The sequence below is a fragment of the Lagopus leucura genome, unplaced genomic scaffold (assembly GCF_019238085.1).
Source record: "Lagopus leucura isolate 7727_CA_CO unplaced genomic scaffold, USGS_WTPT01 Super-Scaffold_100002, whole genome shotgun sequence".
NCBI classification, from domain to species: Eukaryota; Metazoa; Chordata; class Aves; order Galliformes; family Phasianidae; genus Lagopus; species Lagopus leucura.
The window spans coordinates 61,109,069-61,122,639 of record NW_024962263.1 but is presented as its reverse complement, the minus strand read 5'-3'; the positions used below and the strand labels follow the sequence as shown (position 1 = coordinate 61,122,639).

Below are 13,571 nucleotides of genomic sequence, written 5' to 3'. Positions count from 1 at the left end.
TAACACTGGCTTTCTGGCACAGTTCCACTTTGCAATGGCAGAACAGTCTGCTCCCGAATACCCTGGCTAGAACTTGAAAAATGACTGCAAGACTTACTCAGAGAACTCCCAATGTAGTTAATAGAAATTGTGTGCCTACATTGTCTCTACAGCTTTTGAAACTTCAGGCTGTACAACTTGGTTGTACAGCTTGCAACAATTAGTTAAGCAGAAGGAAACTTTGTGTGGTTGCTAATTCTTCTTCTTGAGGCGAGGGAAACAGTTGAACAATAAAGGCCATCAAATGAATTCTAAGTAAATAATTTTTATTCAAAACAGATTAAAAAAACTAACAAAGCTCGTCTAACTACATGAGGTAGTACATGTAGCAAAACAGAAGGCAGAATATAATATTCTGAAGTATGAAGAATATGAATCAGTTTACAAATTGAAAGGAAATAAATTCAACAACAGAAACAAAAAAATACCAAAAATAAATTTTAACAGCTTTTCAGTCTTAAAGCACAATACACTTTTCATAGAAAGAAACATAGTATCACCATTACATGTTCTCCATATACCATAATATGGTAAAATTAATGCACAAGGCTGTTCACCATAAATGAGTTTCAAAAAAATGGTGAAGCAACAAATGACAATTGCCACAGGGCTCCGTGCCACTATACTTCCTGGCCTGCAGGAATATTTGCCAGGTCATGAGGAATAAGCTTGCTATTTTCTTAAAATCTACCCTCATAATTTTGTATAGTGTGCGGATACCATGTACAGCTTAAGCCCTCGAGCTTGCCAATAACTATGCACGCATACAATTCTATGTTTTTTTCTGAAACCCAATTTAGGTAAATCGAATGAGTCACGTGGTAAAAGTAAAGCGTATCTATGCAGAACTGCACCGCAGATCTGATGGTTTATGCCTTAATTTATGGTTGCTCCACTTCTGAATATGAAAATTTACTTTCAGACTAAGATCCTTCAAGGTTTTATACATCTCGCTCTCAATCTGCCCCGATAAGATAATATATGTGAAGAACTGGGCCATAGTGAATCAGTACCTTGAACTAAAGAGCTTAGCAGCATTCAATAAACATTGTATTCATAAATTTATTTTAAAAATAGCAAATATGAATGGTCCTCTCTTGTAGAAATATTTGTTTAGAGGAAAATATACTAATATGTTTTCTCTAAAGGACTTCTCTGTATTTCCTATTTTATTTAAAAATTGTATTTGATTATGATTTGTGTGAAAATGGAAAACTGTCTAGCTCTTCATTTCTGCTTGCATGGCTAATGCTACTGTAAATCATCAAAAAGTTATATATATTTTTATTTTACTTTAAGGCATGATTTGTTATACTGAATTATTGGGATGGCTTCTTTTATGTACATTAGAAATAAAACCTCAGGCCTCCCTATTTTTAAGGTTACTGTTAGTGGCATATATAAAGCACCATACAATAATATTTTCGGATGAAGAAAACACAGAACATTTATGAGTTTTGAATTAGCTGTCTAGGAGTAACTGCTAAGAAAATATAGCAATATTTAACACAGGATTCAAAATACTGTTATTTATCAATATAAATTTTCAAATGGATTCTTCTCCCATGTTTAAAGATTTTTTTCATTCAAATTTATACGTAATTTAAAGGTTTTTTTGTGGGAAGCAGTATATATCTTCTGTACAAGAATGTTACAGTTTTATACAAATTTTAGCAATGATAAGAAATGGTCTTTAGTATTCTCTTCCAAGTGCCATGGTTTCACTTGCCTGTTTTATAGTCCACTTGCTTGATTCAAACAACAGCAAATACTCTGAATGCCTTGCTTCCTGGAGGATTCTGTAAACTGAAACATTTAAAAAAAAATAAAAAAATTGTAACAAAAATTATTAAAAAATCAGATTTTTTTCTCTCCCAATAAATTTATTAAGAACAATTCATAACATATGAATTTCAAGTAATCCTAGATTTTCCTTTGGAAAGGAAACCAGGGATTCTGGTTTAAAGAATAAATCTCTAATGAAGCAAAATGTTAAACAACAGCTTATGGGAACTTGCAAAAGCATTCATCTTACGTAGACTGTTTAAAGACCTACATTCAGATATAACTTACAGATCTAAGATCACTTGCTCATTGATTGTTTATACTTTAACGGATGTATTGCTAAACAGAATTTATATTTTACAAAAACAAAGGAAATATATTTAAAGTACAGATAGCTTCTGAAGAGATTAATATCTGGCTTCAAAAGAAACAAAAACAAAAACAATGAAATTTTGTTAGAATAAATATTTTTGTAATGAGAATTGAAAGAACTTGTCATGTTTAATGGTCCAATGCTTTTCCCTTTTGCAAAACATATTTGAGGCACATCTGAGAAAGAAGGGGAAACGGAGAGAACATGAAAAAGGGAGTAATGAAATATGTTGTCTCCATTGGCATTGCGGTCTTCATTACAGTTCTTCAGTTTCACAAAATAAAAATTTCATGAGAATGGTCTCCAAAACATTGAGCAAGATGGTAAAGTACAAATAATGACTAAATTTGCAACACTTCTCTACTTTTCTACCCAGTGAGGGAATTTAGAAGGAGAACAAAAGAAAACAATGAGGAAGCATTCTTTCTGAGGGAACTGGAGGATAATCAGGAAAAAGCGAAAGAATATGCAAATGAAATTATTCACAAAGGAAATGAAATATATATTTTACAAGTTTCTAGGTTTGCTCAGAGGTTTATGAAAGAAAGGGGCAAGACTGCCTGACAACTGTAATAAAAAAATAAGAATTTTTTTTTTTATCTTTCTCCAACTTGCAAGTTTTTTAAAGAAACTTTCTGAGATTTTACAGAGGTAAAAATCATTCATAGCTTTACAGGACTGAGGAAGTTTTTCTTAAGGTTATATCTTTTTCTTCCTGTAGAACTTGGAGAGCTCCTTCAGGAATTACATTTGATTTGCAATGTACAGCCATGAGTTATCATCACATAACTCACTAATATACTAGTATAATTAAAAGGACTTCCACAACACATCTATGTCTTTCAGAAAAACTGATAAAAACAGTAAAACCATTACAAAATAGAAACTAAAAAACTTTAAAGGTTTCTGTGCATCAGTCGTGGTCCAGGCTTATTGGTTTGATACTATATAAACCTGTAAAGTCCATTTCAGAGTGAGCGAATGAACCTGCAACTAGCTACCAGTACCAGCCTATTCTCTAACTCAGAAAGAATAGATCACTGATATTAATTTTAATAAATCCCAAATAAACCAGAGGCATTTTTATTAAATATTCTATTGCAACATAACCAGAAAAATAAACAAGAGGGTTATTTTTTTTTTTTTTTTCATAAGCAGCTTTTTAGAATAATGATTTATGGGCTTAGAGGAGGCAGGCAGCTCTGGTACCACAGTTTCTCCAAAATCAGAGCAGCTTTTACCCAAGCTCTGTAAATCACCCTAATTGATTACTAGCTGTGGCCCAGGTACAAACAGACATAATGCAAAACTTTATAATCTTATCAAGGTGAAGGGTAAACAGTAATATTAGAAAATGAGCTCTGTACCTTTCTGAAAATATGCCATTTTGGAAGGAAGCAATGTACACCTTTCTTTTGTCTACTGGCATAACATCAACATAGCCACCCTCATTGCGGACTACGCCAGCATGTACAGCTGCCCGGCAAATACTGGATATCTAAGAAAGAATGAGGAGAAGTTTAGTATTCTTTTTTTATTATTATTTCAGAAGTAGAAAAAAATAAAAATGTGTAAACCAAGTTTTAGGAAATGTAAAATAATTACACTCATTGCATGACTGATTTTATTAATCTTTGGAGTCCTTAAATCAGTTACATACAGATAAAGCCAATTTATAGGAGTACAGCCACTGTCTCTTCAGCAAGGATTCACATCATGATCCAAAAATCATTTATTTCAGCCTATTTCATTTCAAGAAACATGTTTAAATTCTTGGGCTTTTCACAATGATAGGCTCTATCTATCTGCCTTCATTTCAGTAGCAGAGAGGTAGTGAGAACCAAACCCATGTCCCATGAATTATTATAATTCAGGAGATTCTGTTTAATCTCCAGTCATAGCCAAACAGTGGAACAGCACAGTAGCAAAGGCACACTGTAGTCATATGTTTCTAGGAAGAGATGTCCTACCCTAAAAGTAAGAGGGATAGAGGATAGCAATTCCATCTCCATCTGAATAACCTCAAACAGAGGTGAAATGCTCCATATTCAAGGGAATGTTACAATTTTTCTGTCCAGCATGGGCTAATATTAAATCTAATTAGATTAAAGTTATAATATGAGCATCATATAGAACAAAGAGATCTAAAATAATTCCTTAGATATAATAGTTGATTAATGCCAGACTAATGATTTTAGATCCTTAATTCTGAGTGAGGAAATACAGTTGGGATGTGAAGTCTCTTCAGTTGCTTCAGAAGAAGAATTTTTCTGTCACAAATTTTATGCAGGCAAAACTCTCTGTGAAGTTAACAGCACCTTCTTCTGTGTGAAACATACGAATTTTCTATCCTGAATCTATGTAGCACAAATAATATTTACAGGAGAGTTCAGTGACAATCTTGAAAACACTAACTTAAATAATTGATTTAAACCTGCAAGTTACGCCTTCAAGGATATTATCACTTTCAAGATATTTTAAATCAATAGCCATAAATATGAACCTTTTTATATAGTGCAGAATGAAGGTCCCAGTATTCTTCAGTACAAAGTGCTGCAAAGCATAGTTCCAGTTACAATGAATCTCCATTGAAAACCACACTATTTTGTGGAAAAACAAAAATTTCACAGCAAAAGGTCTCTCCTCAATCAATCTTAAATTTGAAGCCAATATAAATTAATAGCTGGTCACACAGACCACTGTTCAAACAAGAGCTGCACTTCTTCCAGATGTAACTGGAATAATTTATATCTGTTCCTGTAGATATTTTGTAATCTCAGTGCTGTATAAAATCAGGAACTTAAGATAAGAATAATTTTCCTACTCTTATTCCAAACACAAATGCTGCTAGCTTCAATGTTAACTAGTTTGTCTTTTGATGTTACAATATTTTTTAAAGTAACAATTTGAAACTGTTCATGTAAAGAAGCTTTAGCATGTTTAGATGTTTAAAGTTTTTCTCTCCATAGTGCTGGCTGCGTTTTTGAGCATGTCAGAAGTGATGCAATTTATGCACTCCTTCATACTTTTTCCCTTCCCAAATCCACCAGACTTTCATTATATCCTGAACAGAAGTAGTCACTTTAGTTTTAGGGTTACAACATCCTTTATATATGCATATTATGGTAGTAGCTATATATCAGATTGCTACTGTATGATATCTGATATACAGGGGGATATCTACCTCAAGATAAGAGAAACAAATGGAAGGTATGAAAAGTAGAGGGTATAGAACACAAAGGGATTAGTATTAGGTGAAAACTCCATCCACAAATAAGTTTATAGGCATTGACTATATCAACTGCAGTTGTAATTCGTCTGTCACAAAGTGACAATATTTGGCAGACTGGAAGAACAGGATGAAATAATGGATGGTTTTCCTTTAGTTATGTTAGGGATAGTCATTGCAATGTCAAGGCTAAAAGAGGTGGGAAAATAAAAAGATAAAAGTTGTGTGTGGTGCTACTGACAAATTAAAGAAAAATCCCTTTCAGGAACAAGGGAAAAAGGAGTACTGGTAAAACACTGGGAATTTAAGAATGAGTATATGATCAAACTGAAGATAGAAAAGGAAGTGATTAAATAGTTTCCAATCGATACTACCAAAATTGTTCTCTAAAGGCATATTTTTGAAGTGACATCTGTTAATTACTTGTCTCTAATGAATATTTATGCAAGCAAATTCTTCTACATCTACAGAATGCAAGTGGCCTAAGCAGTAGTGCAAATAAATAGTCACGTGCATATATGAATACATACATACATCCACAAATGGGGGGGGAAAAAAATTTGCAGGAATATCATAAAAAATATTGATTTTCTAGAATTAACCAGGAAAACCTTTGACTGCAATTAGAAATACATTTGCTATGATAAGTGCATAAATGAATTCCCTGTATCTATGGACAAATCTGTGAATACAAGGAAATCTGAAAAAGAGGACACTTCTATATAAATATTCTCTATAAATCTCTATGAATATTTAATATGAAACTAGTTCAGTCATAAGTTATTGTGTATAAAATACACAATTGTATTAGATAGTGAAAATTTCAATTAAAATCATCTTAGCTTTAAAATAAAAAGTGATAGCAACAACAAAAAACCTGCAGAAAATCATATAATGACAATACTATCAATAGAAACATCTGCACAAATATAGACAGGATGCATCTGTCTACATCTGAGCTGGAAATGGAGAGGAGTGGACGTCTCTGCTCAGCTATTCACCTCGCACTAGAGATAGACACTCAGAAATGGTCAAATGCATTCTCCACATCAGTTGTCCATTTATTTACCTTACCACTACTTATGCAAACTGCTGTAAAAATAACCTAGAGGAGCAGCTTCTGTGATTATATCTACTCTGGCAACATGTGAAGTTGGTAAAAAGACTCCCGTCACTGGCTTCTTACCTGTTTTTCTGTCCATTTTTTCCTAAAAGCAGTGTGGCTGTACACATTTCTATCCAGTGGAGATTAATAGTGAGAAACAATGTCTAATATCTTTAAAGCATAATTCCATAATACTAACAAAAGCCACCTAGGATTTTTCCAGCCAAAATAAACACATGGTGTAAGATGTCCTTTTGTATAAGTTAAACAGAAACAGGTCTTTCTCTCACAACAAAGCCTCATCTGTCTCACTGGGAAAATTTGGCTGGAACCTTTGAACTGAAAATTGTCTTCCACTAAACGAACCATCAGTGAATCTTAATCTCTTAAACACATTAAGGACCAGGTTGCACATGCATAAATCAATGTTATTTACTAAACAGGAATGGCTTATCAAACAGGTAGCACTTTTGTCAGCAAGTACAAAAGTGTTTTCAGGATAGGGATTCAAGTTACACAAGTAACCTAGCTAGTTGCCATTCTACTGTTGATGCCAGCTAAAAAATAGTTATAATATACAGCAAACTGATAAAAATGTGAACTCTGCCACTACTTCCTGGCTCCTTCATAGAGAGATGACAAAGGATGTACATGGAAAAGAATATTCATTTAGTTTTGGCTATCCACTTGGGAACTAAACATGATGTACAGAAGACATGGCAACAAAAAAAGTTGACTAGGAAACAGACAGAAAATGCAACATTAGTCTCTTAAAATAATGCAATATGAGAAACTTTATAGAAATATATCAGAATCCTTGTACAAATATTTAGCTATCTACAAAGATAAGAAATATCCAAAACAATAATAGCGTGGACATTTATTTTCAGAGTAATTTTGGTTAGTCAGACAAAAAATATGGTTGCCTTAGGATCTAAAGTGCAAGGATTTAAATGGGTATACATTGTCAGTGAATGAATCAATGGGAATTTAGATCAAAAATTGAGAACATGGGTCCAGAAGTCCCATGACGGAAGTCTACACTGAGTTTTAATAAAATTTCCATTGAATTGTCTGAGTATTCAAAGACAAAGAACTTCTGAAAAGACTGTTATGTATGTCTTTTTTTGATATTAAGTGTAAAATTTAGCATGTGGAAGAAAACTGAATATTTATCTATTAGCATTATTTTTACATTATAGCTTTTCACAGAACTTTACATTTCATTTCTTAATGCAGCGTAGATCACAGAACTTACATCAGAATAAATTCGTGTTCCGATGACTCGAGCGTAGTGTGGATTTGCCTGCATACAGTTGTGAGGACAATACACTCTGAAATATTGAAAATAAAGCACAATTAGGAAGAATGATAAAAGAGTACTATTATAACATATTCAGTATCAACATTAGTGAGTATTAATCAGCCTGGTGGTGCTTACACAAAGGTCCATACCGATGCTAGAAGGCTAACAGTTTTGAGCGTTTGATACTACTAATGAGAAGAATTCCTAAAGTAACTTGTAATTCATAACAAAGTGCTTGAAAACATACTTCAAAGCTCTGATCTTCTTCTCTTTGGATAAGTTTATGATATTTTCATTTTACATATTTGAGTACAGTAATAAAGCCATTCGTGTATTATTATCTGCTTCTACAGTATCCTATCTGAACTGTACAGCTGCATATCTTCTCAGGAGATGAATACTTCAATGAAGGCCTGCTACAGTGCTAATGCCATGAAAAATTAGCAACTTATAATGAGGGTCAGCACTTAAAATCCTTGGATAAAATAGAAAATTCTGGAAGGTAATGAGATTTCTAGCAGATTCCAGGGGATATGTTTCTATCCATGCCCTTGTCAATATTTGATATGCCACAGCCTTTGGGCATGCTATTATCAGTTTTATCAGATGGGTCACCAAAATAAGCTGATGCAGCTGTGAGAGAGATTTTTTTCTAAAGGAAGTAAGATGTCAAAGAGTCATTTGAAGACTTCCTGATTTATAGATAGAGCATGAGGGAAAAACAAGGTTGCACGATCAATGCCATAGACAGCCACTTTCAGAATAGTGTTAAGTATGTATACAGGTTCCTAAGTGTATCACCACTGTTGAGAAGCTCCTTAAGTTGATACTTCAGAATTAATTAGTTCTTCTCGTGTGGGTTTTTGTTGTTGTTGTTGTTGTTGTTGTTGTTGTTGTTTTGAGCTAGATATTAATTTTCTTCTTAATTAAGGTAGTTTCAGTTTTTGATTACGAAAAAAATAATAAAGGTAGAAGTATGAGTGTCCATTCCCGCATTCCACTCCTTCTCTTACTTCTCCACATCCTCCAGCTAAGAAGCCAGAAGTCATAGCCAAACACCAAACAAGTCCACGAACCCAAGTGCTACATGAAGGGATGTTTTCCTAGCAGTTCTGGCTTTGTACTTGCTTCCTGTTCTGGCTTTAGGACTGCTATGAAAGTACTCCTGTGGATATCTCCAGCTTAGCTTGCGGTAAATCATGCTATAACGTATTTACTTTTGACTCATCTATGGTCTTAAGAAGTGTTACTGATCTCCTTCCTCAAAATATTGAGGCATTGGCTTCTACTGATGAGCTAATACATAGGCTTCAAAGAAAAGGAGCATCTGTTTGACTGAAAGGTGTTAGCTGACCTGCAGACTACACCTTACCTTAAAAACATATTCTTCAATATTTTTGCAAATATATTTGCTCACTGAATCCTCCAGGACTCAAAAAAAAAAAAAAAAAAAAAAAAAAAAAAAGATTACTTCTGTGATAAGTATCTGCATCAGTTCCTTTTAATTTATCTGCCTTACAAGCAATTACATTGAAATAAAGTATGTTTTGCTCAAGATGCATAGATTTAATAATAAACAGTGAAAAAGAAAAATAGATTTTCCTTTTCAGTCTTTAGTCTAACAAAAGATTTACTAAGATTTGATAAAGAGATGAAAGAAAGATCTGAACAGACAAGAGAAAGTGAAATTCGTCTTATGAAAGCAGCTGATGGATCATCTTCAGCTACTCAACCATTTATTTAGACCTAAAACTAAAATATTGGGAAAACATTTCCGCCTAGCACATCTACTGCTGTCACCTTTGTTAATGTCAACTATAGATAATCAGTATCTGACATAAAATATGTAGCATTTTGTATTAATAAAAGATTCAAAGAATTTTACCTTGGACAGTGTGAAGTTGGTTTTTGAAATGGGCACAATTGTTCCACTGTTGTTTCACAGGTGATAGCTTGAACTGGAAAAAGTAAAATAGGAACAAATAAGTTTGTGCTATTTGGAAAATCATAGTTTAAAATAAATGAGTTCATTAAAAAAAAATGCTAACCTGTTACTTTAGAGACTGTGAAGGAATTAGCAGATTGGTATTTTCTGAAGAAGATATAACAGAAATAGTCAGTAAATAACATCTCTTAATGTTTCCAGTCTTCTATGTCTTTTTAGTTAGGAGAACTTTCATACGTAAACCTAAAAATAAACTTAAGACATTGTCCTCAGTCAATTTTTACTCATTAAACCCACCCTACCCAAATGTGGATCTATTTGTTAGAGCGGCACATTTAGTTTGTACTCTAAGTAAATCTAATTGGAAACCAAGAATGCATGTTAAACTCTTTCAGTAACTTAGTTTGCTTAGAGACTATGTGTGCTAAGTGCAAATTTTGCAAACTCTTTGTCTGTCAAAATATATTAAACAAAAACTATGGTTGAGAATTTTTCAGAAACATTCATTTACAATAAGGGATCATTCACTTGTTTGCTTGGATTAGTTCATGTCATTGCATAGTCTACCAGTTCCATATTTGGTCCTTTACTGCCTTTCAATTTGTTTTCATTAAGTTAGCTCATACTTTGGTTGCCCTAGCATTGCCAAACACTGATACAGGAACAGTTGACTGTATTCTATTGTTGATTAACTAGTAGACATATGGTTTAAAATGTTAGCCTATACCCTGATAATAGAACAGATAGATTAAAAAAATTGTATTGGCAAGCCTGAATATAAATCAGTGAAGAAAACTGGGAAGTTTGCTGTATGTTAAACTGAAATTTTTTTTCTATGTTTTGGATTATACACTATGAGTGAAATTGTCTTCACTTCATAATATTCATCAAATTTATGTGTAGCTTATGCAAGAATCCACCTAGAGACAGTGAGATAGCTGCAAAGTCTCCCTAGTCTTCTTGTTTGAAGGTTTCATCCGTTAACTAGAGAAATCCTGCTCAGGTAGTACTGTCATTTTATTGTAAACAGGTGTCTTACAAAACTGAAAAATCAACTAATACAGAATTTGCATCATAACCTCACAGAAGGGACATTTACTAGATGTGAAACATTGGCAAATCTTCTCTATTTATACCAACGACTACAATTTAGGGACTGACTTACTATGCTAATGCTGGATATAGCAATATTTTATAAATTCACTCTATAGTGTGAAGTCACAAACAGTGCAGGACATTAATGAAGAATTATGTCATCTGTGCACACATGCAGTAGCAGAAATTTCCTGAAATATACTTGTAGAAAGGAAGGTACAGTATCGGTCGTTTAACAGTATTTAATCCATAAGGCCTCTAATATAATTTTTCTAAAATGTGAACCAAAAACCAAAAACAAATTAGCCTTTAATGTTCAGATGTGATACAACTTATATGTGTCCATAGAAAAGAAAACTGAGAACTAATACCTCATTTCTGTGTTCTGATTCTCAGAGAATAAGTGCCAAACACATTCTATAGATGACACTCATGGTTTTGTCTCAAATAGCGCAGAAACACAGACATACAAGGTGATAGGAAATTTATTCCTTCCACTTTGAAAATTTTCTGAAATTTAATTACCACTACATTTGTAGGAGAGCTGAGTCCAAAAGCAATACAGATTTGAAGGTTGGAACCAGATGATTTTGATTTCCCTTCCAATCCAAGCCATTCTGTGATCTTATGATCTGTTTATCTCTTTGTCTCAAAACATTTAATGAGGGAATAATTATCTGTACGATCCTTTTAAGGAGGTGTAATTTAAACTGCATTCAGACCATTTGATGACCAAAGAAACAGATAAATGTCAATGCCTGAAGTGCTTGCTACCTAGATAGCCCTAATTCTAGGCCACTGAACTTAGTCTACCTGGCCAGTGTTTCTCTGTATTCTGGATTATGTAAATCTGTTGAAGAGAAAAATTACATCAGATTTCACACCATGTGCAATTGGTTAGCACAACACATAGACATAGCACAGCTTCTATTGGTTACACCAGGTTCATACACAAACCAAATACATAATTCAGCAAAATGCTTGTTCTTTCAATTTGATATTACTCATACATTCTTACATGTACAGTATTATCACACATATACTAACTACACATAGTATTGTACTGTTCTCCAGAATACATTAAGATGTAGTGTAGATTCCAGATGCTATTAGTATCTTACGTTCCAATATACTAATATTAATGCTGTTCTACCAATAGAAAATTATGCATTATATACTTCAGTTTTATATACTACTTTTCTCATTTTACTTTTAGCATGTCAGGGAGTATCCGGATTTATTGTCACACGTCAGTCTCAGGACAAGCACCTGAACAGTGTAGTTCATGTCCAAATGAAGTTTCCACGGCATACAGTATTATCCCATCACTGGCCAATGCAGATATAGAAACAAGTATTTGTGCAAAATGTCACTGAACTGTAATGAAACTATCAGAAATATAAGAAGAGATGCATTTTTGCTTGGTTCATATTGTTTCTATGCACAGCACAAGAGGATCACTTCCAAACACGAGCTTGGACAATTTTTGCCTTGTTAGCTGTCATACACTTCTGTGTAAGTGGACTAACACTGAATAAATTAGCAGCTTTGTCCAAAACTTTTAAGGCAATCTATGTTAGTGTCAGTATGTACTGTTTTTCTACAGTAATTCTGTACAGTTACAAATGAGTTAATTATTCTGTCACTTTTCTATACACCATTAAACACTGGCTAAAGTTTCAAAATTGATTCAATACCTGTATATCCACATAAACTTTTACAGTATTTTCATTTTTTTATGACAAAAGAAGTATGCAAAATGCTACTCTTGTTATACATCTTGTATGAAATAGCAGCAACAACAGAAAAAAACAAATGAAAACTGTTCCACGTGTTTTAATTTTAAGGAAGCTTACCCAATTGATTGAATGCCATTTCTGTAAGATTTGATGAAGTAATTTTTTCTTCCTTGCCTTGTGACATCAACCCAACCACCTTCATTGTCTAGGATTCCATAATGTATGGCAGCTTTACAAATACTGGATTGCTGAAAAACAGAATTTGAGAAGGAATTCCAAGTCAGAGAAAAATACTACTTTCTATTGCAGTTTAATTTAGCTTTTTAATTACTTCATTCAAAACTTGGTAGATAGTCTATCAAGTTTGAAGTGGTCTATGTAGGTATTATTTCAAATGAAGAAAAAAATCACTTTGCCTTATTCAGAGATAAAATATACTCATTTACAATATATTCATTCACCTTTGCTCTTTTTTTCCTATACTATTTTTCAGTTATACATGAAAAATTATGCAGCAAGATATTTAGTTTACATATGTAGATCTGTCTTACCAAAGCAATTTGTGCCTACAGACTGTCACATTTGTCCTGAATTTGCATCTTCACAAATTTGCACCCCAACATTTTGGCATGAAAATTTTCATTCTGTTTGTGTGCAAGAGGAGGAAGTACACATGGATAGTAAATGCAAAGGTGCAAACTCAGTTTGGTACTATTTTAAATATTTGATATAGGCTTTTATTTAGGCTGAAAACTGTTTTCTTCAAAATCTATTCTCACTGCAATTTTAACTAGCATTCCAGAAAAAAATACATTTCATTAAACATTGCATTTGTGCAAAATCTTATTCTAAAATATTTACCATTTCATAATGTACACTTCCAATAACTTTGGCTTTGCTATCCAAACAGCCAGCAGGACATTCATACCTAGGAAAATAAAATATAATTTGGTCT

General features: G+C 33.1%; 1 protein-coding gene across 4 annotated transcripts in view; it reads right to left on the bottom strand.

Annotated features, from left to right (window-relative positions):
• Positions 1-284: 284 nt before the first annotated feature.
• The window catches only part of CRISPLD1 (cysteine rich secretory protein LCCL domain containing 1), a 38,587-nt gene continuing 25,300 nt past the window's right edge, over positions 285-13,571 (bottom strand). For 2 of the 4 annotated variants that reach the window (XM_042869861.1, XM_042869864.1), the window contains 7 exons: positions 13,478-13,544; positions 12,734-12,864; positions 9,886-9,929; positions 9,723-9,795; positions 7,790-7,865; positions 3,565-3,695; positions 285-1,845 (listed from right to left, as the gene is read on the bottom strand). In XM_042869861.1, coding sequence (XP_042725795.1) covers positions 1,794-1,845; positions 3,565-3,695; positions 7,790-7,865; positions 9,723-9,795; positions 9,886-9,929; positions 12,734-12,864; positions 13,478-13,544 — 574 coding nt within the window. In that variant the 3' untranslated portion in view covers positions 285-1,793. Of the gene's footprint in view, positions 1,846-3,564; positions 3,696-7,786; positions 7,866-9,209; positions 9,269-9,722; positions 9,796-9,885; positions 9,930-12,733; positions 12,865-13,477; positions 13,545-13,571 lie in introns of those variants that run through there. The other 2 variants (XM_042869862.1, XM_042869863.1) reach the window with 2 other exon arrangements.